Source organism: Notolabrus celidotus, chromosome 24 (assembly GCF_009762535.1).
Source record: "Notolabrus celidotus isolate fNotCel1 chromosome 24, fNotCel1.pri, whole genome shotgun sequence".
NCBI lineage: Eukaryota > Metazoa > Chordata > Actinopteri > Labriformes > Labridae > Notolabrus > Notolabrus celidotus.
In genome coordinates, this window is record NC_048295.1 from 5,955,230 (window position 1) to 5,980,976 (window position 25,747).

Consider the following 25,747-nt stretch of genomic DNA (forward strand, 5'->3'; position numbering starts at 1 on the left):
GAGGAAACGCTCGCAATCAGGAGGAGAGAACGTCCCAGAGTTTAGATCAGTTACAGAAACACAACGGAGAGAGTTTAACCGTCTGAAGCGTATCAAAATAAAACTGACTGACTGAATGAATCCCCCTCACAGAATCTGATTGGTGCTTAAAACCGATGAAAGATGACACATCACTTATTCCCTTTATAAATATAAACCCTCTGAATCAGCCTTTTTACAGCCCTTTGTCTCCCTGCAGCTCCACCCGGCCCAAACAACAGGGCGCGCTTGTTTACCCTCTGTGATATCTCTAATGACAAGTCAGGTCACATCAGGAGAGGAAACTGAGGATTCCTGTCATCAGCGCGGGCTGTGAATGCACCACACCCTTGTGCTTGTGACAAAGTGGAGGGAGATGACACCGAAACACATCACAGCGACCCCCCCCTGACCACAGAGGGCCTCAGAGGAGAGGAGGACTCACACTGAACCCAGAGTCTGCTTCAGTTTCAGAGGTTCAGGTTCTCAGATTGATGTTAAGTGTTCCCGTCTCTGAGATGTTTACTGCTGTTGTCCCCTGCAGAGACAGACCTGTTGATGGATCTGCTGCTCTAAGTAGAGAGGACGAGGTGCTGGAGCAAAGCAGGTTAATCACACCTCAGCAGAGCTCCTTGTCACCTCCTGTGAGAGGCTCCTTTAGACGTAAACAAAGACTTCTTCCTGTTTTCATGCCTCATGTTCTCCTCACATCTTCCATCTTTAATCTTAGCTATAACTGTCAGCTGTCTGAGAAACATCTGGAATCACATCTGAGCTGTTTGTTTGTGTGAGCACAGAAACTCGATCGCAGTTCGTCCTCTGTTTACGACGTGAGGTCAAACTGTTTGTGTTCGCGTACTCATTGAGATCCACAGCTGGGTCGTCTCTCGGCTCCGGCTCTTGAAGAGTCTTTTTACTCCCCTGGTGTTTGGACACCATCAGATTCATCACGCTCCCTCCTCTCCTCCTCCTCACACAGAGCTTCAGCTGCTCTCCTGTCGACTGATATATAAAGTATTATCGTGATATCATCTTTTTCAATATCGCCCAGCTCTACTCCTGACCTCCTTACACAGAACAGGCGTTTCTCCCGCATCCTGGCTCTCTGCCGCGTCTTGATCTGAGTCACACGTGGGACTTTTGAAGTTGTCTTCTTGGCTCAGGAGACGGGAAAGACTCAACATGATGACTGTAAGACCACAGAGAGGTTAGAGATCATCCAAACACCCGGGTTCATGAATCATCTTTGAATATGATGTGTCGTCTGGGGTTAGAGAGAATCAGCTGGCTCGGCTTAAGATCATCTTCCTGCAGGTCTTTGATCGAGAGTCTGATCTAAATGAGACATGAGGTCTGGTCGGACAGCTTCAGGGATCTTTCCTCAGAGAGCACTGAGAGCTGTCAGAGCACCAAACCAAACATGATGCTTTCAAGGACCCAGATTGAAGAGTCCACCTGGAGCGTGCAGTTTTTCATACTTTCCTTTCAGATGAGAAGCTTTAAGTCTGTCTCCTCTGAAGGATGGAGTGCAGAGCATGCTGATGGCTCCACTTCATCCTGAATCACCCGACACTCTAAATCATCTGCAGCTCCTCTGTGGTCGTAACTCTCTGAGATTTATCTGCTGATGATCGTATAAAGAGCAGGATCCTGAAGGGGACATATCTTCAGCAGGTGTAGCAGACGTGTAGCAGCGTGCATCCTCATGGTGCATTTTTATGACCAACTGATGAAGTTATGTAAGAGAGAGAGAGAGGAGGAGGAAACATCGTCTACCCGGTCTACCTAAGGACTCACACCGTGTCTCTCTTTAAAGGCTGTTTTGTGGAGCTTGTGTCTCCTGATGTTGCAGATTGAACTTGTCCTCAGATCCCTTCATCTTTGAGTGTGCACAGAAAGCTTTAACGCCTCCTGAGCATCAAACCGAAACAAGAAGCTAAAGGAGGCTGAAGAAACCTTCTCTCCTCTCTTTCTCTCTCACCATAATCATAAACTGTGTGATGACATCATCACCCTGGGGGAGGCATGAACTCACAAACACACACAGAATGGAGAGTATGTGTGAGTGTGTGGTTTCTGCTCTGTCTCTCATCAGTTTGTTCTCTCCCAGGTCACCCCAGGCCGAGCGTCGTCAGACTCTCTCTCTCTGAGCCTGTAGGTCCTGGTTTTGATCAGATCTTCTCTCTGAGTGAACAGATCTCTTCAGCATGATTTCATCCTTTCTTCGCGCTCTCTCAGAAATCCTCAGATTCTCTCTCTCTCTTTCTCTCACTCATGGATCTCATGGCAGCCGTCCTGTTCCCTCCATAAAGCCTCTCTTTGTGTTTTGTCCCTCTGAGGCCTCCGTCTCCTTAATGAGCTCTCAGCGCCCACGCCCTGGTCTGACTGGGATCCTGGGAGCTGTTCTTCGTTGAGGTCAGATGTTTCTAATCAGCTGCTGCTGCTCAGGTGTGACTCCATCGCCTCCAAGAAGCTTCAACAGAATCTCACCGAGGCGTGTTTCTGAGTGTGTGAGGAGGACAGATTTAAAAACACTTACCTGGGATCTGCATGGATAAGGTTTGTGTGTGAGGACTCAGACATATTAACACACACATCTGCATTAACACACACATGCAGGCTGTAAAGAAACAACTAACATGTGCAGCAGAGAGCAGAGTTTCCTTTTGCACAGTCCTAATTTAACATCCTAACACCATGCATGAAATATAGATCAGATATAGCCTATCTCTCACTCTGAGCTCTGTTATTCTGGTCTTAAGCTTCAGAAACCCCTCTCAGGTGCAGACTTCCAGACTCTGTTGATCCACAAGCTTAGCCTTCCTGACGTTATCAGGATCAGGATCGATGGTCTCTCCCCTGAGCTGGATCCTCACTCTGTTTCCTCAGCTGTGGACCGGGATCTCCTCCAGACCGTTTATCTCCATCAGAGAGGATCACCGTAACAGACACAGGGAGCGCTGAGAGCTGCTGTTCAGTCCCAGTGAAGGATGAGGTATCTGTCAGAGGCGTCCTTTGTGTGTGAGGTGTATCCCTGCACCCTGGATGTGTGTGTGTGTGTGCAGAGGATCGGAGAGACGAGGGAAACTTCCACTCCTCTTTGCTCATCAGTAAGTCCCCTCAGAGAGTTTAGGTCTCTCTAGATCTCTTCTTCAACACACTCTTACGCTTGAGCGACACACATCCTCCTCCCTGCTGTCTTCAGCTCTGGGTCAAGTTTTTACAAGAGGTCACAATGCCCCGGTGAGGAGAACATCTGGTTGGATCAGTGGCGGTTTTGTTGTCTATGCTGACACATGTTACACTCAGATCTGTGTTCAGAGGTGAGGAGGAGGTGAGCTCTCCCGTCCTCACATTGTAAAGCTGCTTGTTCTCTGTGTCAGGAGCTCTCGGTCTCCTGCTCCTTCTGAAAACACTCCTGAGGGAGGGAGGATGGAGCTGATCCTTCCACCTTCTGCTGCCTCGTCAGCCTCCTCTCCGCAGATGTGGAGGATTTCACCCCCTTGACTTTCCAGCAGCAGGCTTCCCCTGGTGTTTATGTAACGTCCGATCCGAATCTAGCCCTGGAGCGGGCCGGGCGTCGGTCCAAGCCGGGTCGTCATTAGATCTCAGAGAGTCGCCCTGAGAACATGCGAAAGCCACATGTGTGACTGAGAGATTTACAGTGTGTGGAGAAGCAGGAACACGCACAGCTTCTTTTACAGCGTCGCTCACACAGCCGGTTTGTTAACAGTGTGTTGTCAGGTGTTTCACGGTTCCTGCTCGGATACAGAGGCTGGACTCATCCACATCTGCCCTCATGTTCAGGGTGTTGTGCACCCTTATCCTGCAGATCGTTCCAGCCTACAGCGGTGAAACAGGCTGTGATGGCCGCAGCGTCTGATAGCCACAACATGCCAACTCCAAAAACTGCAGAGTGTGTTTCAAGCATAGGCTGAAAAGTGCTGAAATGAGAGTCTGATGAAGTTGCAGATCCTACAGAGCTTTTCTAAAGGTGTCCACGCCTGACTTAATGAAAGTGTAATGAGTAGAATAGATCTCTGTAAATAAAAGGACCCGCAGAGGACTCGGATCTCTGTTCTGGTTGGCCCGGTCTGATTAAAGCGACCACACTTCCTCTGCTGATATAAAAATTGCTGCTGACAGGATTTTCCGAGCATGGCTTTCCTCTGCTTTTATAGATCCGCTCTCAGGCTGGTCCTACTTTTAGCAGTGGAAGCAGATTCCTGTGGTGTGTGTGTGACCCTCTCATCACGGCCCAAAACCTCACGGAAGGAACCTCGTTCTAATGATGAAACATGCAGAACTCAGCAAAAACAGGCCTGATCAGAAAGTGCAATCAGGAGAGGAGTCAACGAAGCCGTGTTGTTGCTTTCATCAGGGTTTGACTGAATGAAGAGGTGAATTGGGGGAAGATCCTGACACCTGATCCTCCACTGAACAGACTGAGGATCTCTGCAGGACCAGCAGGTATGGTTGCACAAGCTGCATGCAAGAAGGTTCCTGCAGCCTGTGGAGTTTGCATGTTCTCCCCGTGCAAGTGTGCATTCCCTCCGGGCCTTCCAGCTTCCTCCCACAGTCAAAGATATGCTCGTGAGGTTAATGGTGACTCCACATGTTATTAGTTCTCGACGTGCATCCTTCATCATGTGGAGAACCGTTTTAGTTTCACCTTGCACACTTTTTAAAAACACTTTAGAAAGCTCTTACTCTGCAGGGCTCACTGTCCTCTTTGTTCTGCTGTCTGCAGGTTGGCCCTCTCATTAACACACGGCTGCACGGCATGCTTTCAGATGCAGAAGAGGAGCATGCACAGACACATTCAGACGCAGAGCGGAGAGAAGCGATGGGTCACACATTAAAAAACAGACGTGAGGAGCCTGAGGGTGACGGCATGTCAGCGGATCAAACTGGAGCTGATGTGATTTTTATGGGGCTTCACTTCCTGCCATGAGATCATGAAGGTTTCAACTGGCTCATGTAAGATTCCTCCTCCTCATCCTTCAAACATTTCCTGGACTGTTAGCTGTGGCCCCTCAGCTCCATCTCCTCCTCCTTCTTCCCTAGAAATCACCATCACGTATTCATGCTATCGTCCTCAGAGTTTAGTTTTGAGATCAAGGGTCACAGAAGGACGGTGAGCTTAGGGCAGAGAGCCTCTACCCATCACTGTGTCACTGATAGCACACCTGCACCAAAACCACATCAGAGGAAGGTCAACAAGACAGGCAGAGACATCAGGATGTAGAGCTCCTCATCTCCACAGTAACTGATGTTATGATGCAACTCAGTGACCCTCCTGACCCACGCTGAGAGTCTTTAAGGTGCATGATGTGGATGAAGTGAGAGGTGCAAAGCCCAGGAGTGTCAAAAATGCACAAAAGCATCCAGAACAAAAACAGGAGCTGCAGAAACAAGAATGAAAACTTTAACTCTGAGCATGCAGGATACAGATGTTTCAGCGTCTCTCCAGGGAGCTGTGTGTTGAGGTGAATGTACTTAAAGTTGCTATGAGTGATGTTTAGTTGTGTTTGGGTAAAGGTGTAACTTTCTTCTCAGTCCTTCTTCTCTGTGTTTAAGTTTCACCTCACATGATCTGCTTCTCTGCTGCTCTGCAGCCACAGTGCGTCCTTCACTTCAGCCTCAAATTCCCTCCTGATTCCCCATCCAGCTGTTCCCCAAACTGTAAACTTTAGCGGTAAATCTGAGTCCTCATAGTTCCAGTATGAGTCACCCCTGACTCCCAGCAACACTAACCGCGCTTTCTCACACTCAGCAGATTAGTCAGGACCCCAAAAACTCTCCTCAGTCTCTCCAAGAACTCCAGACTCCTCCTGTTGCGTCTGTGCTGCGCTGCAGAGACCAAACTTCACTCACTTCAGCCTGGACACCACAGAGAGCAGGGGGCTCCGGATTTAACTCAAACTTTCACTCTGAGGACTTTCAAACTTTTTTGCTTATGTGTGCGGATTCCTGCAGTTTCCACTAAAACGCGCTTCAGGGGTTTTATTATCTGCGCTTTTCTGACTTTCCTCCACGCTCAGATGGAATATTTGGAGCTCCCAAGAGAGAGGATATCACAGGTTTAAGGTAAGAGCATCTTTATTTCATTACAGTGTTTTGAGCTGCACTTATTAAATATTTAGGGAGCACTTTGGCTGTGGTGCAACGTGCGTAATCCTCCGGTTCATCCATTCATGCGGACACGGAGGCGCAGAGATGCCCACGGAATGAGAGCCAAAGTGTGAGCAGCGATCCGGAAAATCCAATAAACCTCTAATAGATTAAGTTTTGTTTTAATTCCTGCAGTAAATCTACTTTTTATTTCACTCTTCTACTGCCCTTTTTCTCCTTAAAGCGCTCCCGATCTATAAAAACAATTCTCTTGTTGAAGTTATTTGAAGGACTGCTGCTGCTGCTGTGACCGCCCCTCCCCGTGGACAAAAAGATGGACCCCCTCACCCTGCGCGTCCTCCAGACTCTTCTGGTCCTTGTGATCCTGCCCCGGGCTGCCCCTGCTCCCTGCCCCCGGTCCTGCTCCTGCCCTCAGCCCACAGAGGTCCACTGCACCTTCCGCTCCCTCCTCGCCATCCCTGCTGCTGTACCCAGACAAGTGGAGCGCATGAACCTGGGGTCAGTGCATCCCCTGACAGAGACTTTAGATACTTTAATAATAATTCAATGAGTTATTAATAATTAATGAGGATGAAATGTTGTGACGTTTTGGTTTCAGGTTCAACAGCATCACTAAGATCTCAGAGAAGTCTCTGTCAGGTCTGAGGAAGTTGGAGCTGCTGATGGTTCACGGGAATGACATCCACAATGTGCCTGATGGTGCGTTCAGGGACCTCTCTTCTCTTCAGGTAAAATCAAAGTTAAAGTGTTTCCTGTGTGGATGATTGTTTTCAGAGTCCTGAAGTGGTGCAGCAGAGTCTCAATAAGACCTCCATTAATTCTAGTGACCAGCAGGGGGCGATGTTTAAAGAAGTTAATGAATGCTGATGTTTTTCCTCTCATTGGTTAAAGATGTTGAAGATGAGCTACAACAAGCTCACAGAGATCAACAGACACACTCTTCAGGGTCTCTGGTCCTTGGCGAGGCTCCACCTAGACCACAACCGGCTGGAGTTCATCCACCCGGACTCCTTCCAGGGCCTCACCTCGCTGCGGCTAGTGCAGCTGGAGGGGAACCGCCTTCAGCAGCTTCACCCGGCCACCTTCTCCACCTTCACTCTGATGGGACACTTCCACATCTCCACGCTGAGACACCTGTACCTATCGGACAACCAGCTGACCTCTCTGCCCTCCAGGCTGGTTGCCACCATGCCTCAGCTGGAGAACCTGTACCTCCATGGGAACCCGTGGACCTGCGACTGCAACATGAAGTGGTTCCAGGATTGGTTCAAAACCTCATCAGGTTAGATAATCCTTCAGAGCTACAGTTGCATGAACTCAGGGCACCCCTGCAGGTTTTTCTCAGTATGAAAATAAGGGGTACAAATGTTCGTGTCTAGCGTTGTTGACTCTCTGTGGCGTGCTGTGGTTTCTCCTCCAGGTGTCCTGAAGTGTAAGAAGGACAGAGCTCTCCCCGGAGGCCAGCTCTGCCCCATGTGCTCCTCTCCCAGACACCATCAAAAGAAAGAGCTGCAGGCTGTGGAGAACCTGGTCTGCAGGAGCCCCATCATCACCTCCCCTCACAGGACTTCTGCTCCAGATGAGGTCCAGACTGAGGTCATGACCATGGAGGACTTCAGGGAACCTTTTGGAAACATCTCCATGGGTCTCTCGGATGAACACGGGAACGAGGTGGATCTGGAGTGTAGCATTAGCGAGCCCAGAGAGCTCACCAGGATGGACTGGGAGCAGGTGGACCAGCTCCACCTGGTCTCCAACATCTCCTTCTCTGTGGACCTGGAGTGCTCTGTTAGCAGAGAGAAGTATGAGCGGCTGTGGAGGCTGATCGCGTACTACAGCAGCGTCCCGGCTCACCTACAGAGAGGCCTCCTGCTCAGGAAAGACCCTCATCCCACATACGTGTACAGACAGGACTCAGAGAAGGATGCTCAGTACTACACAGGAGTCAAAGTGAACATGATGACGCAGCCCGACTGGCTGATGCAGAAATCTGCAGACCTGCAGCTGAACAGACTCCAGTCCTCAGCCACAGTCGTGAAGCTGATCCTGAGCTCTCACGTCTCTGAGGATGTGGAGGCGGAGATGGTGCGGAGGCAGAGGAGGACCTGGGTGATGATCCAGTCCACCAACACGACTCGTAACGTGATGAGTGCGATCCTGGGGAGGCCGACTCAAATGGACTGTGACGTGCAGAGTTCTGGGCGAGCGGTCATCATCTGGATGCTCCCAGACGGCTCCAAGCTGGAGGCTCTTCACAGCGGTCCAGACAGCAGAGTGTCTGTGACCAGTGAAGGTCAGCTGGTCTTTAAAACCGTCAGCCACTCTGACGCTGGAGCTTACTACTGCATCGCCAAGGTGCACGGAGACCTCGCCGCCTCGCCTTTCTACCTCACGGTGCAGGAGTCCTCTCAGTCTCCTCCAGGAGACGACACCTCTGTCTCATCCGTGGAGGGGTTCGCAGGGAGCTCCTTCTCTCTGCCGTGCACAGCATCTGGTTCTCCTGATGCTGAAGTTCACTGGATTCTACCGAGCAGCAACATCGTTAGCTTCAGAGCTAACTCCTCCAGAGCGTCTGTCTATCCCAACGGCACGCTGCACATCTCACAGAGTCAGATCTCAGACAGCGGCTCTTATAAATGTGTGGCTTTAAATCAGCACGGGGTGGACACGCAGGCTATGAAAGTCACTGTCAACAGGAGGCAGGGGTTAGTGAGACCTCTGAGGAAGTTTCCTGCAAGACCTCAGTCAGCTTCAGGGGTAAACACTCAGATCAAAGTCCCCACAGAGGACCTGGAGGGATCAGGGGACTCGGCAGGGGCTCAGGTGGAGGCTTCAAAAAGCCCGTCAGATGCTGTGAGGAGGAGGATCCCAGGAGGCGTGATTCCAGGCAGGAGGGGCGTGCATCCTTCTAGGAAGGTCTGGAGGAGGCCGACAGTGCAGCGGACACCAGCAGGAGCACGAGATGAAGACAGGAAGAACATCATCGAGAGCAGGAGGAAGACAAATGTGTCAAAGAGTAAGATAGATCCGGAGAAGTGGGCAGACATATTGGCGAAAATCAGAGACAGAAACGCTCAGAACGCTGCGACGCCAACGCCAGAGAGGACAGTGACAGAGGGAGGGACGACAACGCCAGAGAGGACGGTGACAGAGGAAGAGACAACGCCAGAGAGGACGTTGACAGAGGAGGGGATGACGAACGAGGAGGAGGATGGTTTGGAGGGATCGGCTGAAGGTTTACAGGAGGAGGAGGGGCAGGATGTCTTCACAACAACACACACTCCAAACATGCAGACTAATGAAGACGCTGCAGAGGACACACACGTGACGCCTGACAGCTCCACTCCACATGACAGGACTTCAAACAGCTGGCTCACAATTCAAGCTGCAGCAGAGCCCCACACAACCCAGACTACATATAATGTTCAACATACAGCCAGAGAGACAAACACTGATATGCACACCACTTCAAACAGTGTGTTGTTCCTCCCACACACCACATCTGTTCCCCTGCATGCTGTCACTGTCTGGCAGGCGAGCCTGAGCCGTACACTCTCTGTACACGAGAAGCTGAGCACAAAGACAGATGTGGACGGAGACACAACAGCTGATCCGTCCAAGGCATCGGAGGAGAGAGGGGACGAGCTGAGCGTCAGTGCCAGCGCCGATAATGACAGAGAGGACTCTTTAAGGGGAAGTGAAGTCATCTCCTCGGTCAACCCGGGCGAGTCAGAGCCAAGCCGAGAGGAAAACGCATGGACATTGCGGCCCCTCGCTCCGCCACATAATGATCTGAGTCCTCAAGCAATGCTCACAACAGCCTCTCCAACAACAACGCTCACACCTCCGTCTGCACGCAGGAGGGGGTCCAAAGGTCAGGCGCCCTCAGGTCAACCGAACACCAGGAGGAGGAATGGAGGGCGGCGCAGGAGGCCCAACAGAAGGAAGCAGAATAAACCTCACACCACATCAGAAACTCTCAGGACGACTCCTCTCACACTGCTGGAAACAGAGCCTTCACAAGGAGCCAGCTCCAGTTCCCCCGCTCCAAGTCAAGCAAGGACATCAGTGAGTCATAGAGAGAGCACAGCCTCAGTGCATGACGACAAGCTCTCCTCAATACCATCCTCTCCCCCCGCAACAAGGAGCAGCCTCCAGAGCGGAGCCAGACCGCTGCTCGAGAGCACGTCAGCATCTTTTCCAACGACCGCTCCAGGAGCAGGTCATGGAGAGACGACTGCTCAGACCGCCACGGGAATCTTAGAGATCACAGAGCTCAGTGTGACGCTCACATCCAGCACTCAGCAGACGGTTACAAGCAGCCCTCCTTCACCTGTCGAACCCTCAGAGGAGGAGGAAACGGGCGTGATGGGAGACTTTAGTCCTGTACCACCCTCTGACGAGTCCTCCAGCAGTCTGCAGGGTGTGAATGAAGTACAAACAGATGTGGAGCTGAATCAATCAGACCCTCCGTTTACTGATAAAGATGGAGAGATGCTTCCACCTCGATCCACCTCAGCATCTTCTCTGATCGAGCACGAAGCCAAGACAACCTCCAGTGGCTTAAACACAACACAGAGCATGCTTCTTGTGGATTTGCACACAGAAGAGGTCACCACAAAGACCGCTACCGTTACTGCAACTTCTCCTCAGAGAGTTAAAGGCACAGTCAGTGACGTAGAGGCAGAGATGCCACTTCAGGGAGCTGCTGATGTAGGTATTAATGTCATTGCTTCAGTCACAACATCGTCCTCTCCTACTACTCTCAGGCCTGATGTGACAAACGCCACAACACCGTCCACAACACCATCCACAACACAATCCGAAACCAGCCCCTCGCTGAAGCCCACCACCAAAGAGGGACCAAGCCAGACCACCACCACTCCAGAGCCTCAGAGATCGTCTCACACACCCCTCAGGTTCCCTCCAACTCACCCCACACTGGATCCGTCTGCAGAGCCAACCTCTCCATCCCTCAAACCCACCACAGAGCAGACAATCAGTCCGACATCCTCCTCCGCCCAGACTACTGCTACAGCCCATACCGATGCATTCACGCAGAGACTGCTAACAAGCACTCTGGAAGACTCCAGAAGGAACCAGGTACCAGGACCAGGACCTGTTCCAAGAGGGAAGCCAAGGATAATGAAAAGTAATTTCCAGACCGTCTCTGTGAGAGCAGAAACAGATGCTCAGCTTCCCTGTGAGGCCGAGGGTGAGCCAATGCCCTTCCTGTCGTGGACGAAGGTTTCCAGTGGTATGTATGAGTCAGTTTTATAACTCAGCAGTGTGTGTGATGAGTCCTCTTCATTCCAGTCCTAATGAAGACTTTTTTAAACCCTCTGTCTCACATTTGACATCCCTCCTCTCCTGCAGGGGCGAGTATAGCTCAGAGCACCAGGGTCCAGAGGTACGAGGTCCGTCCAAATGGGACGTTGATCATAAGGAACCTGCAGCCCTTGGACGGGGGCCAGTACCTGTGCAAGGTGCAGAACCAGTACGGCACAGACAACATGGTGGTGAACCTCGTGGTCCTGTCTCAGCATCCCCGCGTCCTCCAGCATCGGCACAGAGACGTCACGGTGCAGCTCGGGGCCAGAGTGGATCTGGACTGTAAAGTGGAGGGGCACCCCACACCCCGTGTCACATGGGTGTTCCCAAACCATGCCCACGTGCCAGCCGCCCCTTCTGGCGTTGTCCCTCAGCAGCGGGTGTCCGTGTGGAGTAACGGGACGCTCCAGATCAGCCAGGCCTCCTTCACAGACCGAGGGATCTATAAGTGCATCGGGAGCAGTGCAGCGGGAGCGGACACGGTCTCAGTCCGCCTCTACGTCTCAGCGTTCCCTCCTGTGATCCAGCAGACCCTTCACGAGAACACCACCCTCCCTGAAGGCAGCACTGCCTTCATCCACTGCACCGCCACAGGGACCCCTCAGCCCTCCATCCACTGGCTCACACCTGACGGAGTCCAGGTCCTCGCCTCTCAGTCTGTCACCGCCCGCAACCTCATCGTCTTCCCCAACGGGACCCTCAGCATACGAGCGCTGGGCTCAGGGAACGCCGGGAGGTACGAGTGCTCAGCCAGTAACACCCTGTCCTCCAGCAAGAGAACAGTGAACCTGAGCATACGGAGGAACCCCTCCTCCGCCAAGGCCACCATCACCTCGTCCTCCCCCCAGAGGACGGACGTGGTCTACGGAGGGAAGCTGCTGCTGGACTGCGTGGCAGCAGGAGAGCCGGCGCCTCGGATCATGTGGAGGACGCCCTCCAAGAAGCTGGTGGACGCTCAGTTCAGGTAAAGGAACCCACAGTTTTTAAATACTGATGCTCCTGAGGCTAGCTGCGGCTTACAGTCTGTGTCAGGGTACCCTCCAGGGTCTGCTTAGAGACCGGCTTTCATTAGTAGCTTAGAGCTTAAACTCACTGTCCTCTGAATCTTGTTTCTTGTCCCTGTGCAGCTTCGACCCCAGGATCAAGGTGTACCCTAACGGCTCCATAACTGTCCTCTCAGCGGTGGACACGGACAGCGGAGACTACCTGTGTGTGGCTCGTAACAAGATGGGAGACGACTACATCCAGCTGAAGGTTAACGTGCTGACCAGGCCGGCTAAGATCAAGCAGAAGCCGCAGCAGTCCAGTCAGGAGGTGGTGTATGGAGGAGACCTGAAGGTGGACTGCGTGGCCTCTGGTCTGCCAAACCCGGAGATCAGCTGGGCGCTGCCGGATGGCACCATGGTCAACCCGGTGAAGCAGAGGGACGGTGTTAGCGGCGGGCGCAGTCGAAGGTACGAACCAAAACTATAATCAGATTATTCCTCCTACGTTATTTTACAGATAATCTAACCTGAATGTGTTGAAGCAAAACAGGATTCTTTCATGAAGTCAAACCCTCAAATATCTCTGCAGTTTCTGCAAAGTTGAGAGTAAACAGAAACCACAGAAACACCAAAACAGAGAGGGTGTGCCAGAGAAGAAACTAAAACAAGGTGCAGATCCTCAGAAAGAGAAATAAACTGGGATTACATGGAACTGAGATGTTGATTCTTGTGAATTTGAATCAATGACAGCAAAGAAGGGGATTCATAAACCTTCATTTATCCACCTTTCCCATCTGATGCAACTTATGATTGAAACAGAAGGTCTGAGATTCAGAAAACAAATATCTAAAGCTTTCCTGCTTTCTGTTATTGAATCATAAACCGGAAATTAATCAACCAACGCTCAGTGACCTGCCCGAATCCCTCGTAGGATTTCATCCCCTCGCTCTGTGCTGCAGTGAAAGCTGAAGATTAATGACTCCTGACTTCTGGAGAAAATTACTCCAAGAACCAATTTTGGCGCGAGCTGCTACAAAGAAGAACTCCGACACGTCTCTGTGGCGTTTATAGCTTCCTGCTGCGACAGAGCACGTACGGGAAACAAAGCTCAGCAGACGGACGTGGCGCCAAATACTTAAGCTTTGTAGTCATCTGAGTCAAAGCACATTAAAACAAACACAGATATTACTGTGATGGCATATGTATGTATGATAATAATCCCTGTGTCTTCTCTCCTCCGCCTCTCTAACTCCAGGTATGTGGTGTTTGACAACGGCACGCTGTTCTTCAACGACGTGGGCATCCCTGAAGAAGGGGACTACACCTGCTACGCCGAGAACCAGCTGGGCAAAGACGAGATGAAGGTCAGAGTCAAGGTAAAAGTTGTCGCATCCAAGCCTCAAATCCAGAACAAAGAGCAGAGGACCATCAAGGTGTTCTACGGAGAGACGGTGACTCTAAGGTGTAACGCCAAAGGGGATCCGCTGCCCAGCGTCACGTGGATATCCCCCACAAACAGAGTCATCTCCCCTGCTTTGGATAAACACCAGATCCTGGATGATGGGACGCTGGTGGTTCAGAAAGTCCAGCGTTTCGATGGAGGTAACTACACCTGCTTGGCCAGGAACAATGCAGGACAGGATCATAAGGTCACCAAGCTGGAGGTGCTAGTGACATCTCCAGTGATCAACGGTTTAAGAGGCGATACAAACACAGTCCAGGCTGCTGCTGTCCAGGATCAGAGGAGGATGATTGATTGTGTTGCAAAAGGAAAACCAAGTCCTCGGATCATGTGGGTCCTCCCTGGGAATGTGATCCTCCCTGCTCCGTACAAGAGCACCAGAATGACGGTGCACCAGAACGGCACTTTGGAAATCCACTCACCACGACGCAGCGACTCAGGGCAGCTGTCGTGCATCGCTCGGAACGAGGGAGGCGAGGTGCGGCTGGTGGTGAACTTGGACGTGAAGGAGCTTGTGGAGAGGCCTCAGATCAGAGGCCCGAGAACTGATAGCTTGTCATTGACTGTTGGGAACGCCATGATTCTAAATTGCTCCTTCGAGGGTTTGACTCTACCTCAGGTCACTTGGATGTTACCCAACGGCACTCCTTTGAAGAGCGGCGCTCGGTTCTCTAAGTTCTTCCACCACCCCAGTGGATCCCTGATCATCACCAACCCCTCTGTGGCTGAGGCCGGCATGTATCGATGTCTGGGGCGCAATGCTCGAGGACTCGCAGAGCGCATCATCACGTTGTCTCCAGGGAGGAAGCCTGAGATCATGAACAGGTACGCCTCACCTGTCAGCGTTGTTAACGGACAAACACTCCTGCTTCACTGCTCATCCAGCGGCGAACCCCTCAGGCTGACGTGGACGCTCCCCAGCGGTGTCGTCCTCAACAGGCCGCAGAGAGCTGGACGATACGCCGTGCTGCCAAACGGGACGCTCGCCATCCAGCAGGTATCCGTCTACGACCGGGGGTCTTATGTGTGCCGGGCGGTGAACGAGTACGGGAGCTCGATGCTCTCTGTGTCTGTCATCGTTATCGCGTTCCCGCCCCAGATTACAAACGGCCCTCCCTCCATGACGTACGCCAGACGCGGAGTGGCCGTTCAGCTGAACTGTGTGGCGACTGGGATCCCCCGAGCGGACGTAGCGTGGGAAACTCCTGATAAGACTCGCCTTGCTGTGAGCGCACAGCCGCGACTGTTTGGAAATAAATATCTCCACCCTCAAGGTTCGCTCATCATCCAGAACCCCACGCAGAGAGACTCTGGAGTCTACCGCTGCACGGCCAGGAACGCCATCGGCACAGACTCAAAGGCGACTTTCCTCAATGTGTTCTGAAGACTCTGACTGATCCTCACGGTCCACCGTCATACTGTAATGCCCACGCAACTGCCTTTTTAACGCAGGTGATGTTTTCATGATCAAGTGTTGTAAAAACTGCTGTTCAAACCACGACAAGACGAGCTGATTCAGGCCTACAGCTGCAGAGAGAGTGAGTCCTGCATGGAGCTTAAAGCTGAATATCTTACTCCCATAGTGCACCGACTGTCCAGGACCCAAACCTCTGAGAACAGGGACTCCCAGTTTGATCAATTGACTTTTAAATTAAAAAATCTGAAAGTTTGGGAAATCGGAACATAAAAACAAAACTGTCAGGGTCCAAGTTTGCAGCCTAGATCAATGTCACTTTAAAGTCCTTCTCCTAAAGATCCGGTCTTTGAATGTATCATCAGTAACTGTATGATTATTAATCCTGCAGGGTCATATTACAGAAGAATAGTCAAATTCACCTGATTCAACAGAAACCAGATGCTACCACATGTCTTACCAGTGTCTTCTTTAACCCCTCAGGGAAGCAGGCCGCACATGTAAGACCAGGAGGGAGTCTCATATAGAAGGAAACAACGCTCACCTCTCAGGTTAGATTGCTGCTCCCCTCTGCCTTCTTTTGGGAACATTATTAGTCCCCAAAGATCTCATCTCACCTCAGCAGACTTGATGATTGCACATTTACACACAAGGTTCGACTCGACCCAGGAAAATATCTTCCAAGTTCTGGCTCTTTAAAGTTCCCATGAAATGCTTTATTAGAGTTCATATTTGGTGCACTTACTCTATAAAGAAGACTCTGTAGAAAGACTTCATTCTTAGAGGTTGATTGGCGTTAACAGCAGACAGTAGCGTCAAACGTAGGTTGACTTAAAAAAGAAGCTGCAGAGAGCTTCTTCTTCATCTGCAGGTTTGGTTCGGACCCTGAGGACTCTGAGCTAGCACACACAGAATATCAGACATGCATTCTCCCCTCATCATTCAGAGCTTTGTTAATCTATAAAACATTTGAGTAGGACTTTAAAGATGCTCATGAACACCCTGCAAAGAGCGGACCTGATGGGTTTGATTAGTTCAGTTTTGGTGTCATAAAAAGGATGGGACCAAAACCCAGTGAGATCATCCTCTGCTAGTTTTACAGACACGTTTCAGGACCCTGATCTCCCTGGAGGAGGTACCGCAACCATAAACAGCTGTTACGACGACCCAAACATCTGAGGTTTTATTTTGGGCTCCTCAGCGAGCGCTTAGATTACTGAATCAGGTTCTATCTGAAGCTCCACCCATCCATCCTCGACTGTGCGTGTACTCTTCCCTCTGACAATGACTGATTACGTCAAGCTGTAAAGAAATGCATAACTTTAACTTAAAACAGAACTTATTGAGAACGCAGTGCAGTGATTTACTTTAACAACTCTGTTCTTATCTTCTGTAGACACTTAAAGGACAGTTCTGGTGTTTTCATCTGTGGCTCTAATGTCACAGATTTAAGGTTTAAGTGACTAAAAGTTCAGAGATGTAACTTTCAGTCATTCAAACCCAGGAGAGGTGAGCCCAGATTAAAACTCCTCAAACTGCCCTCTCAGTGTCCTCTGTTTGTTTCTATAACTGGAGTCAGATATATCTCAGTAACTGTGAGGACTGTGCACATTTTTAATCTGCTTCTGAAAAGGTCCGACGCTTTATTTGTAAATTATTCGTCTTTGAAAGACTGTGATGCAAAAGAATCTCTCATATTTTAATAAAATATTTCCTGTTTTTATGAATTTAGAGTGGTTTCTGAAATGCTGAAGAATCTTTGACTCGTAAATCTTGTGAATCAGTGACGTTCTAAATCTTTCTGTGATTAAACGACTCAGAGTGGAGTTTTTCTCTGGAGAGCCGAGCTGAAAACTGAAATGTGAGAAAAAGCCTTGCAGTGTTTTGGTTGAAGGAAGTAGGTCACCATCACTCTTCAAACTCGCAATCATCGCTGTGGGAATACAGCGGCGGCCTCGTCTTCCAGTGAGGAGAAACATCTGGAGCGCTGAGGAAATCCCACATTAGTTTCAGTCTCACTCTGAGATCTCAGGACTCTTTCTTTAAACCGTCTCCGTGGTGCGTGTTTGTGATGCTCCTCCGCCACTCCCTCCTGATGAATCAACATTTTCCACTCAGAGCTGATTAGTCTGCAGTGATGCATGTTTTCCCCCTCCGAGCCGTGACCTCCTTGTGTCTGTCGGTGACCCAGAACCTGCTCGCTTACAGTTTGGAAAGCTCACATCTTGTGCCCACCTGCTTGCTCTCATTACTGAGAGAGACAGTCATCAGCGAGGAAACAGTCTGATCTGCTTTTTCCTCTGCTTATCTGCTCTGACTGAAGATGATCAGGAGAAAAGCCTTTACAGGAGACGAAAGCGCAGGAAATATTTAAGGGATTTGAGCTAATCAGGAGTGATGTGCGGTGGCCAACAAGGGCAGAAGAGTCTCTTTTAAAGCAGCAAGCAGCAACTTTAGGAAGGGTGCAAAGTCATTTTCTTAGTATTCTTTAAGAACTAGTTCTGATAGATGAAGATTTTCGTTAAAGTGTTCAATTAGGTTTCGCCACTCGCTCTCTAGCTCATTATTTTTGCAGCTGCTTGCACTAAAAGCTGATTTTGCCTTCTGTTAGAGCTCTGTGTTGTAGTTCCTCTTCTACATTTAGACCCCCTGGAGGTCAAAGTCATCAGGCCTGAGAGGTTTGGATTAGAGCCAGAGGGTATTTGCTGCGAATCCAACCTGGGTCCGTCCTGAGACCTGGAGGGAAGACCGGTTGAGGATGGGGAGTAGCGAGAAGGGGGGACAGGAGTTAGAGCTCACCATCAGAGGTCAGCTCGGGGGATGAAATCCAGCATAAAAACTCTTTCACCAAAATCCTGCTCCACTTAACGCCTCCTACAGGTCGGGAGGACTTCTGTTATGATGTTATGATTGTAGCATGTCTCTGTTGCATGTCTCTCCTGGTTTTTTTAACCTTGCATCATTTCTAAATTTGCAGTCCCTGCTTCTTAAAGTCTGACGTTGCAGCAGACGTTCTGACCATCAGCCTCCAAGGAACGAAGCCTTAGAGAGAATATCTGCTCTGATAGGTGAGTTTTAAAGTCTCTTCATGAGCTGAAACATCAGACCATGAAGTAGCAAACACAGCTCCATCAGACTTGGAGACTCCTGGGCAGTGAAAGCAGCAGCGAGCTCTTCTTCTGTGGTGTTTCCAGCAGCACACTGAGCTCTGCGTTCATGTGATATATCGCTTGTTTTTGACAGCTGTCTCCACTCGGTCTGTAAATTCTGAGGGATCCCGCTGCTAAATCAAAACGAGGCGACGTGAGAGACGAGGTCGTCCTCAGTGAACCTCAGAGAGATTCATCTATAAGAGCTTTAACATCCAGCACGTGAGAATTTCTCTCTGAGCCCAAAAACTATAATCCACTTTACCCTTTACCCAGAAACAGATTCTACATCTCGCTCAGAGACGCCAGTATCCTGAGGATAAAACCCGAGAGTTTACCTCACAGAGCGAGGGAGCTGCTTGTCTACGGCGGTGTGGGTTTATACGCTTGCTTGTGTGTTTGTTTTTCACAATCAGGACTACTTGTGACGTTGATTTTGGAGCTAAATCCATCAAACACTGATGGAAGCAGAGGTAGACCAGCAAGTCCTGCATGGGTGAGGCTGAATTACAGGGTCTGGCCTTTGAAAGGTGATGCATCTTAAAGAGAACCTTCCATGTTGCATGCATACAAAGATAATTCTCTCCTCTCTCTTCCTTCTCTGCGTGTCAATGCAGAGACCTCCCGGAGCACCTCTCTCCTCCAGCAGCTGTGCAGTAAACTCTGGACCTCTGGATGGTCTCCCTCTGGGGGACTCAGGGGTCTTGGTGCAGCTGTGAATGCTTGCAGGCCAACATGCTGATTCCTCTTGACTTTATTCTGCCTAGGTCAGAGAGGATTCGCTAAATGGATGTTCTGGCTGTCGGCTGCAGAAACACCGGCTGTGAAATCCTCCATTATGAGTCCTGTAGATAGCAAATCGATGGGGAATGTTCCTGAAAGATGCATCTGTCTAATTGTGGGAATATGGTTTGGTTTGTGGCCCAGGTTTCTCAAAGGACTGACTCCACCCAGCTGCTGCTCCACATCAGAGCAGAGCCCCTCCACAGCTGACTGTCATTACTCTCAATCCCCGATTACTTCGGTGCACAAATTGTGGGTCATTAGGATCTGGAGCCGCCGGTTAAAGCGCTGATCGAGTTATCTAAAGGGCTTTGAGCATGAATCAAAATATAAATGCAGCAGCTACCACACATGATGAAGAGGAGGCGTGTGAGCCTTCAGACATGTGGAGGTGTTTAGGACGCCCTGTCACTCCCCACAGCTCGTCTTCAGTCACAGCTGGAGCTGATGTGAAGCACGCTCTCGAGCACATCCAGAGGAGGAAGTCATCAGGACGGATTCCTCATCGAAGTGGAGGGAAGTGGGCTCATTTCAGGTGTGTTAGGTTTCATCCGGAGATCTGAGACTGGCTGGCTGAGGTGGATTTTCTTGGAAGCACAGTTGGGTGTCAGTTTCTCTCCGTCTGAACAAACACACCGAGTCAGGAAGGTGAAATTCTTCACGAGGTCAGAGTCGCTCGTGTAAGCTGAGCTGAAGGCTCTCAGTGAGTTATGTGTTTCAGGATTTCACTCATTTTACCTCTTAATGTTCCTGCAGTTCCTTCAGTGTCCACTAGAGTGTGTCTCCTGCAGTGAGTCAGTCCCCATAGAGCCCCATGTTAAATCGTGTGTTCTTTAACATACACAATCGTCCAGTTTCACGTGTCAGACATCCTCCTCTGGAGTCACACTCAGAGAGGGATGCATGAACACAGGAGCAAAGTCAGAGTTGTGCATATAAACCAGATAGCTTGTTCAGATCGTGACCCTTTCACTTCATGATTGATCCCCTCTGATAGAAATCCAGAGGGACTGATGTCTGATTTGTCTGCCTCATATCTTCCTGCTCTCCCTCTCTAGGAAGCCAGGTCCTCCTCATCCAGTTCTGTGTTCAGCTTATTCCTCCATCCTGCAGACTCACAGCCGGACTGACGATGAACATGCAGCGTGTTGCCCGCTGGATCAGGATCACACAGGAAACTGTTGCCTGCAGTCCCACGTTCATTCATCAGCTTCTCTCAGTGATGCTGTGAAGAAGAGACAGAAGAGCCACAGCGCCCCCTGCTGCAGGCTCTGACACACAACAGGAAGAAATCTGGCGCACACTTTTGTGCCGTTCAGCCTTTGAGACCTCAGAATAATAACACTTGAAATTTTAAAATATTAGAGTCAAAGGAAGCCTGATTTACCTCCGTTAGTGTGATCCTCTCCTCTCTCTCTTTAAAACAGAGTGTCTAAACTTCATGGAGTTTGTTATAAATCTGTGAAGAAGTGTTAGGTATGAACTGCACACTGCTCCATGAGGTTTATAGTTTGGTTTATTGACAGATACAGCACAAAGTATCAGAGCTGGAGCTATGTTAAATTTTATTGACAGTCTAACACTTTGGGGTTAAAAAAAAATCAGCATTTGAGTCCGTCTGTATCCTGAGTCACAGAAAAGATCAGTCAGCGTGGGTTTAATCAGAGGAGCTGAAAGTCAAGGGTCGTTCAGGTCGTCCCCTGTGTGTCGTGGGTCAGTCCAGGAAGCGGTCCAGCATCCTCTGGATGTTCTGGAAGGCGTCTCGGCCCAGGTAGTCGGCCTTCCCGATCTCCCACTGCTTCCGATGCTCCAGCTGCTCCTCCTCTGTGACTTCCTCTATCTGCAGCGAGGAAGAGGAAGAGGAGAATCACAGATCAGCCCTCAAAGAGAATTCATGAAACCTGTCTGCACAGGTTCAGGCTGTAAGCGTGGCATGGCGGAGACTCGGAGGATTGTCTTTACTTTATATTCTGCAGTTTGAGGATGAAGCAGAGAGATATGAGTTTTAAAGACAGAGTCAGAAACTTTACGTACCTCATACGGCTCAATATCTGAGGCCTCATCGCTTCCTTCCTCTTCCTCCTCCTCTTCTTCCTCTTCTTCTTCTTCCTCTTCTTCTTCTTCAACCTCTTCTTGCACAGGTGGTTCCTCTGCCGCTGTCGTCTCAGGTGCTCTTGTCTCCTCCTCCACCTCCACCTCCTCCTCTTTTTTCAGTGGCGTGTCACTCTCTGCGTGTGGAACCTGCAGAAAGCATAGCGTGGACTCGTCAGTGTGTTGCTGTCACTGCGGCGAGCGTGATAACTGTGCTGATGTATGTCTGCTGCTGTCGCTCTGCAGGGCGGGTCTGCTCGGGCTAATCTTACAAGCTTGTATAAACATGGAGCATCACCAAGAAATGAATGAAACAAATGAGAGAGAGCAGAGAGGAGCTCAGAGGCCTGTGTGGGTGGGTGTGTGTGGGTGTGTGTGTGCAGTGAAGCAGACAGTCTCATAAATTAACCGTCTCTTCTTCTGGAACTAACAGCAGCCACTCAAGCCGCCTAATAACAGCGTATCATCAGCGTGATGTATGACAAACACAAACAGCCGCCCTCAAAAGGTCATGTATCACTGATCACTAACGTATTGATTAGCAAATATTTGTAATGACTTCATGCTTGGCTTCACAGGAAATGTGTCCCTCTAACTCTTACTCCTTAGTAAGGGTAGTGATGTGTGTTTAAGTCCTGTGTTTGGTGATATGAGAGAGACTTCATCATGTATTGAGAAAGTAATGAAGAGGCACGAAGGAGGCGTGACACAGATAAACAGATGAATATTCAGCTCACGTTCTCCAGTTCTCTCGGTTCCCTCGGTGTCTGCAGCCTCTCAGATGGAGCGGGGGCGGGGGGGAGCAGGATCTTGGGACTGTCCACAGTTTTTCGAACCACCACTTTGGATTTGGAGCCGTCCACGGTTTTTCGAACCACCACTCTGGCTCTGGTCTTCGATTTCAGGATCTGAAAAAAAACAGAAGAGGGTGTTGAGTGCTGGGACCAGGACCAGGACTAAGACCAGGCCGGGGAAGCCATGTGTCTCATTTGGCTGCCAGTCTGCATGTTTTTATGCTCCGGCCAAACTCTGCAGAAGCTTCTGAGACTGATTCACAGACCTGCAGCCAGAGAGGATGAAGTCATGAGAGGAATGAGCTCCAGTGTTTGGAGGGATGATCTGCAGCGGGCGCCAAACGTGGCAGACGATGGGCTAAATAACTGTACATCTGGAATATTACACTTATAACAAGATCACTCACCTTCCTGGGTTTCTCTTTCTGCATGTCTGTCTTCTCAGGCAGAGTCGTCTTCACGTAATCGTTGAACTCCTTCCACCACAGAGACAAAAACTGTGTCATGGTCTCAGAGCCGCCGCCACCGCTCTGGATGCTGGAGTTCCAGGGTTTCACCGACCCGATGAAGTGGACAATCTTTGCATTGTGGCCAAACCTTGAGGAAGAAGTCTCTCAGTCAGCATGTTTGTGCAGAATAAGAGGAGAGGACACACACACTCACACTCACTGTTGGAAGGCGGGGCGGTAGCTGTAGATGGCGCTGGCACTGAGGTTGTAGATGAACGGCAAGTGTTTGCTGATGTCTTCGTTCACCCAACCGCTGAAGAAAGAGTTCAGCAGGCCCTGGTCCCCTCCTCACATGAGGGATTAAAAACATGTCAAACATGTATGAATAACGACATGCACTGATTTCCTCCAGAGCACACACTCCTTTCGGTCTCACCATCGAAGCTGCCGTGTTGCAGGGCGTGCTCCAGCAGGGCGGCGTGTGTCTGCAGAGACGGTCTGAACACAAACACGCCCGAGTTGAAGCAGTCAGGCCAGCCGGGATCTGGAGCCGCTGACAGCTCCTCTCTCTCAAACAGATCATCCACGTTACACAGAACCTGAAGGGGGACAGGGTCAAAACTGGACCTCTGAATGTGAACATGAACACATCATCATCAAGACTTTTATTGCAGACTCCAGACTCAAAGAGAGATCTGTTTTTATGAGACACACTCAGTCGTACGTGAGCACAGGTCCCACCTCATCCCTCTTCAAACATGCATGTCCCTGCCGACATGAGAACTTGTTTGCATTGAACAAACAGAGCAGACGCCACGGGAACAACATGTTCAGAACATGTCCTCAGACATCCATGATCTTTATTGATCTCTATACCATGAGGTCGGACTCTCTTTGACCTGCTAGAGACGTTAGCCGACAGTTCAGGGAGTAAGGTCGGTAAATATTGACTGATGCACACAGGAGGAGGTGAAGATGATGTTCTATATGATATCTGAGTTATGTCACTTTGCAGAGCTCTGATTGGCTGAAGGATGACTCCCTCACAGAAGCTGCAGATTCCAAGATTTACTCACAAGGGTGTCAGCATCCAGGAAGACACATTTGCTGAACCGGGTCAGAGTCCAGCAGTGGATCTTGGTGAAGGTGATGCCGAGGTCAGGTCTCCCCAGTAGAGCCAGGTTGGCTTTGTCCTGACTGTCCATCAGGTCCACCAAGACCACCTCGTCAAACTCAGCGTGGAGGGACCGCCTGGTGAGGCGGGTACAGGTTAAAGACGCACCATACACAGGAAGATGAAGAGTTAACTGACACTCAAACACACACCTGGAGCGCTCGGAGATGTTGGGCGTCACCATGATGACGATTCTGCGAGTCGTGCCATGACGCCTCAAACTCCGGGCCACCACCGTCGCACCCTTACAGTATGAGTCTGTGGTGGCAAGGGTGACGAAGGCCTCACCTGGTGGAGAAGGTCACATGACAGGATGTGAGTGACATCACCTGTCAGCACAAAGTCTAGACTTCATTTCTTTGCACCGTGGTTCATAAAGACTCAAAAGAAAAGTCATGAGATAGGAGAGGAATTAAAGGTTGAATACGTATTTTTTGGAACAGCATCTTTGAGCATGTTTGGAAAAAATCTGTGCACTTTTATTTGTATTTTTTCCAGCTGGTGGCTCCACGCTTAGTAAAGACTCAGCTCCATGAAGCATCAATCTACTGCTGCAGGTGAACCCCTCATTCATGCAGGTTTAGTGAAAGCAGCCTGGTCCTGACTCCTCCCCCTCATCAGGAAAAACCTGAGAGCCCACTCTGTCTCTTTCAGCTCCTCTCGTGTGGGCCTTTGATCAGCTGCTGGGATGTGTTTGTTTCTTCAGATTTGCAGGTAAATAATCACTTATGAGCTACACACACACTCACACTAGCACTAACACACACATTCTCAGGATGCATTAGCTTTAAGAGGCTTGGTTCACTTCATCTTTATTAAATGTGATCCAGATCTCCCTCTCACAATCACAGCAAGTCACAGTGAAACTAAAGTCTGTAAACTCTCACAGCTTCTGGAAAAGATTTAAGAACTGAGTTGAACCTTTGAAACTGTCTGACATGTCGTTTCTTGAAATGAAAACTTGAGACTGCAGGTTTGATGGAGGACAGACGTGGAAGAAATCAAACCATAATCATCTTCCTGCCTTTTATTTACACTCCTATTGAGGTTTTTCTGATTTAATTAGACTTTAAAATTCATTCACTTCTAATTTATGTGAAACTGAGTATTTTTAAATGTAGATTTATTCATGCATTCATCCTGCATACATTCCTAGTTTCTTTCCTGTGCAGAAGGAATCTACAGACACATGAAGCCAGTGTTTATTTATAATATACGTTTAGCTGTACATGCATCTCCTGATAGATTGAAGTACTTTGCACAAACTGTCCTGACCATGCTGCTTTCTAAAACACTTCTCTTTCTCTGTCTCTGCGTCCATGGAGTCGTTGGCGTGTAGCAGAGACCTGTTTTCACAGCACGCACTCAAACACAGCCCTCCACCTCTCTGTCTCTCTGTGCTCTCTGTCTGTGTGTAGAGTTAAACTTCTGTTGGCAGAGTGAGGAGAACTCTCTTCTGATTTCAAGTCAAAGTGGGTCAGCTCACTCTGCTCTTTATGATTTAACATCTCGGCCACAGAGGCACTCTGTGGAATCACAGCCCTGCACCAAGCTCTGAGTTTAGAGGCTTGTCTCTTATTTATCTAACCTGCAGCCCGTCTCTGCTCACACAGGAGCAACGTGCGTGCATGCTCAGATCTAAAGCTCTCATAGGAAGTAAAGCAGATACCTGACATGTTGTCTTCAATCTTCTGCAGGAGCTTCAGTTCCAGGCCTCTTCATGCAGGTGTCAGGAGGGTCCAGGTGGCAGTCCCATCTTCACTCTGGTTCCTTAAATAGAGAGAGGATGAGGAAGGTCTAACGCTGCAGCAGGAAGTCTCAGCCCCTCCTGGTTTTTATCTGCAGAGTAAAGAGAGGAGCAGAGGCCTGCTGCGTCTGTCTGCTGTTTGCTCATCTGGTCATTCAACTAACCAGAGGTGAGGCGTGCAAAACAAACTGTCCCCCTGTCCTCCTGTCCCCCT

At 49.8% G+C, this 25,747-nt stretch overlaps 2 protein-coding genes across 3 annotated transcripts; one reads left to right on the top strand and one right to left on the bottom strand.

Moving 5' to 3' along the window:
• The first annotated feature begins 1,305 nt into the window (after window positions 1-1,305).
• On the top strand, window positions 1,306-17,073 carry mxra5a (matrix-remodelling associated 5a). 2 transcript variants are annotated; one of them, XM_034678084.1, is made up of 11 exons: window positions 1,306-2,577; window positions 2,908-3,013; window positions 4,769-4,998; window positions 5,086-6,108; window positions 6,413-6,651; window positions 6,752-6,881; window positions 7,045-7,435; window positions 7,574-11,410; window positions 11,530-12,448; window positions 12,612-12,938; window positions 13,726-17,073. In XM_034678084.1, exons 5-11 carry the CDS (start codon window positions 6,467-6,469, stop codon window positions 15,314-15,316), a joined length of 7,380 nt encoding a protein of 2,459 aa, XP_034533975.1. In that variant the 5' UTR covers window positions 1,306-2,577; window positions 2,908-3,013; window positions 4,769-4,998; window positions 5,086-6,108; window positions 6,413-6,466; the 3' UTR covers window positions 15,317-17,073. The 2 variants fall into 2 exon arrangements, with proteins under 2 accessions (XP_034533975.1, XP_034533976.1); XM_034678085.1 differs by lacking the exons at window positions 1,306-2,577; window positions 2,908-3,013; window positions 4,769-4,998; window positions 5,086-6,108 and having other exon boundaries at window positions 6,284-6,651.
• Window positions 17,074-20,776: 3,703 nt separating this feature from the next.
• gyg2 (glycogenin 2) lies at window positions 20,777-25,567 on the bottom strand. Its single transcript, XM_034678086.1, has 9 exons — window positions 25,456-25,567; window positions 23,939-24,074; window positions 23,689-23,863; window positions 23,049-23,211; window positions 22,833-22,959; window positions 22,571-22,760; window positions 22,107-22,277; window positions 21,313-21,519; window positions 20,777-21,118 (listed from the first exon to the last, which is right to left on the bottom strand). Exons 1-9 carry the CDS (start codon window positions 25,460-25,462, stop codon window positions 20,993-20,995), a joined length of 1,302 nt encoding a protein of 433 aa, XP_034533977.1. The 5' UTR covers window positions 25,463-25,567; the 3' UTR covers window positions 20,777-20,992.
• Window positions 25,568-25,747: the final 180 nt, after the last annotated feature.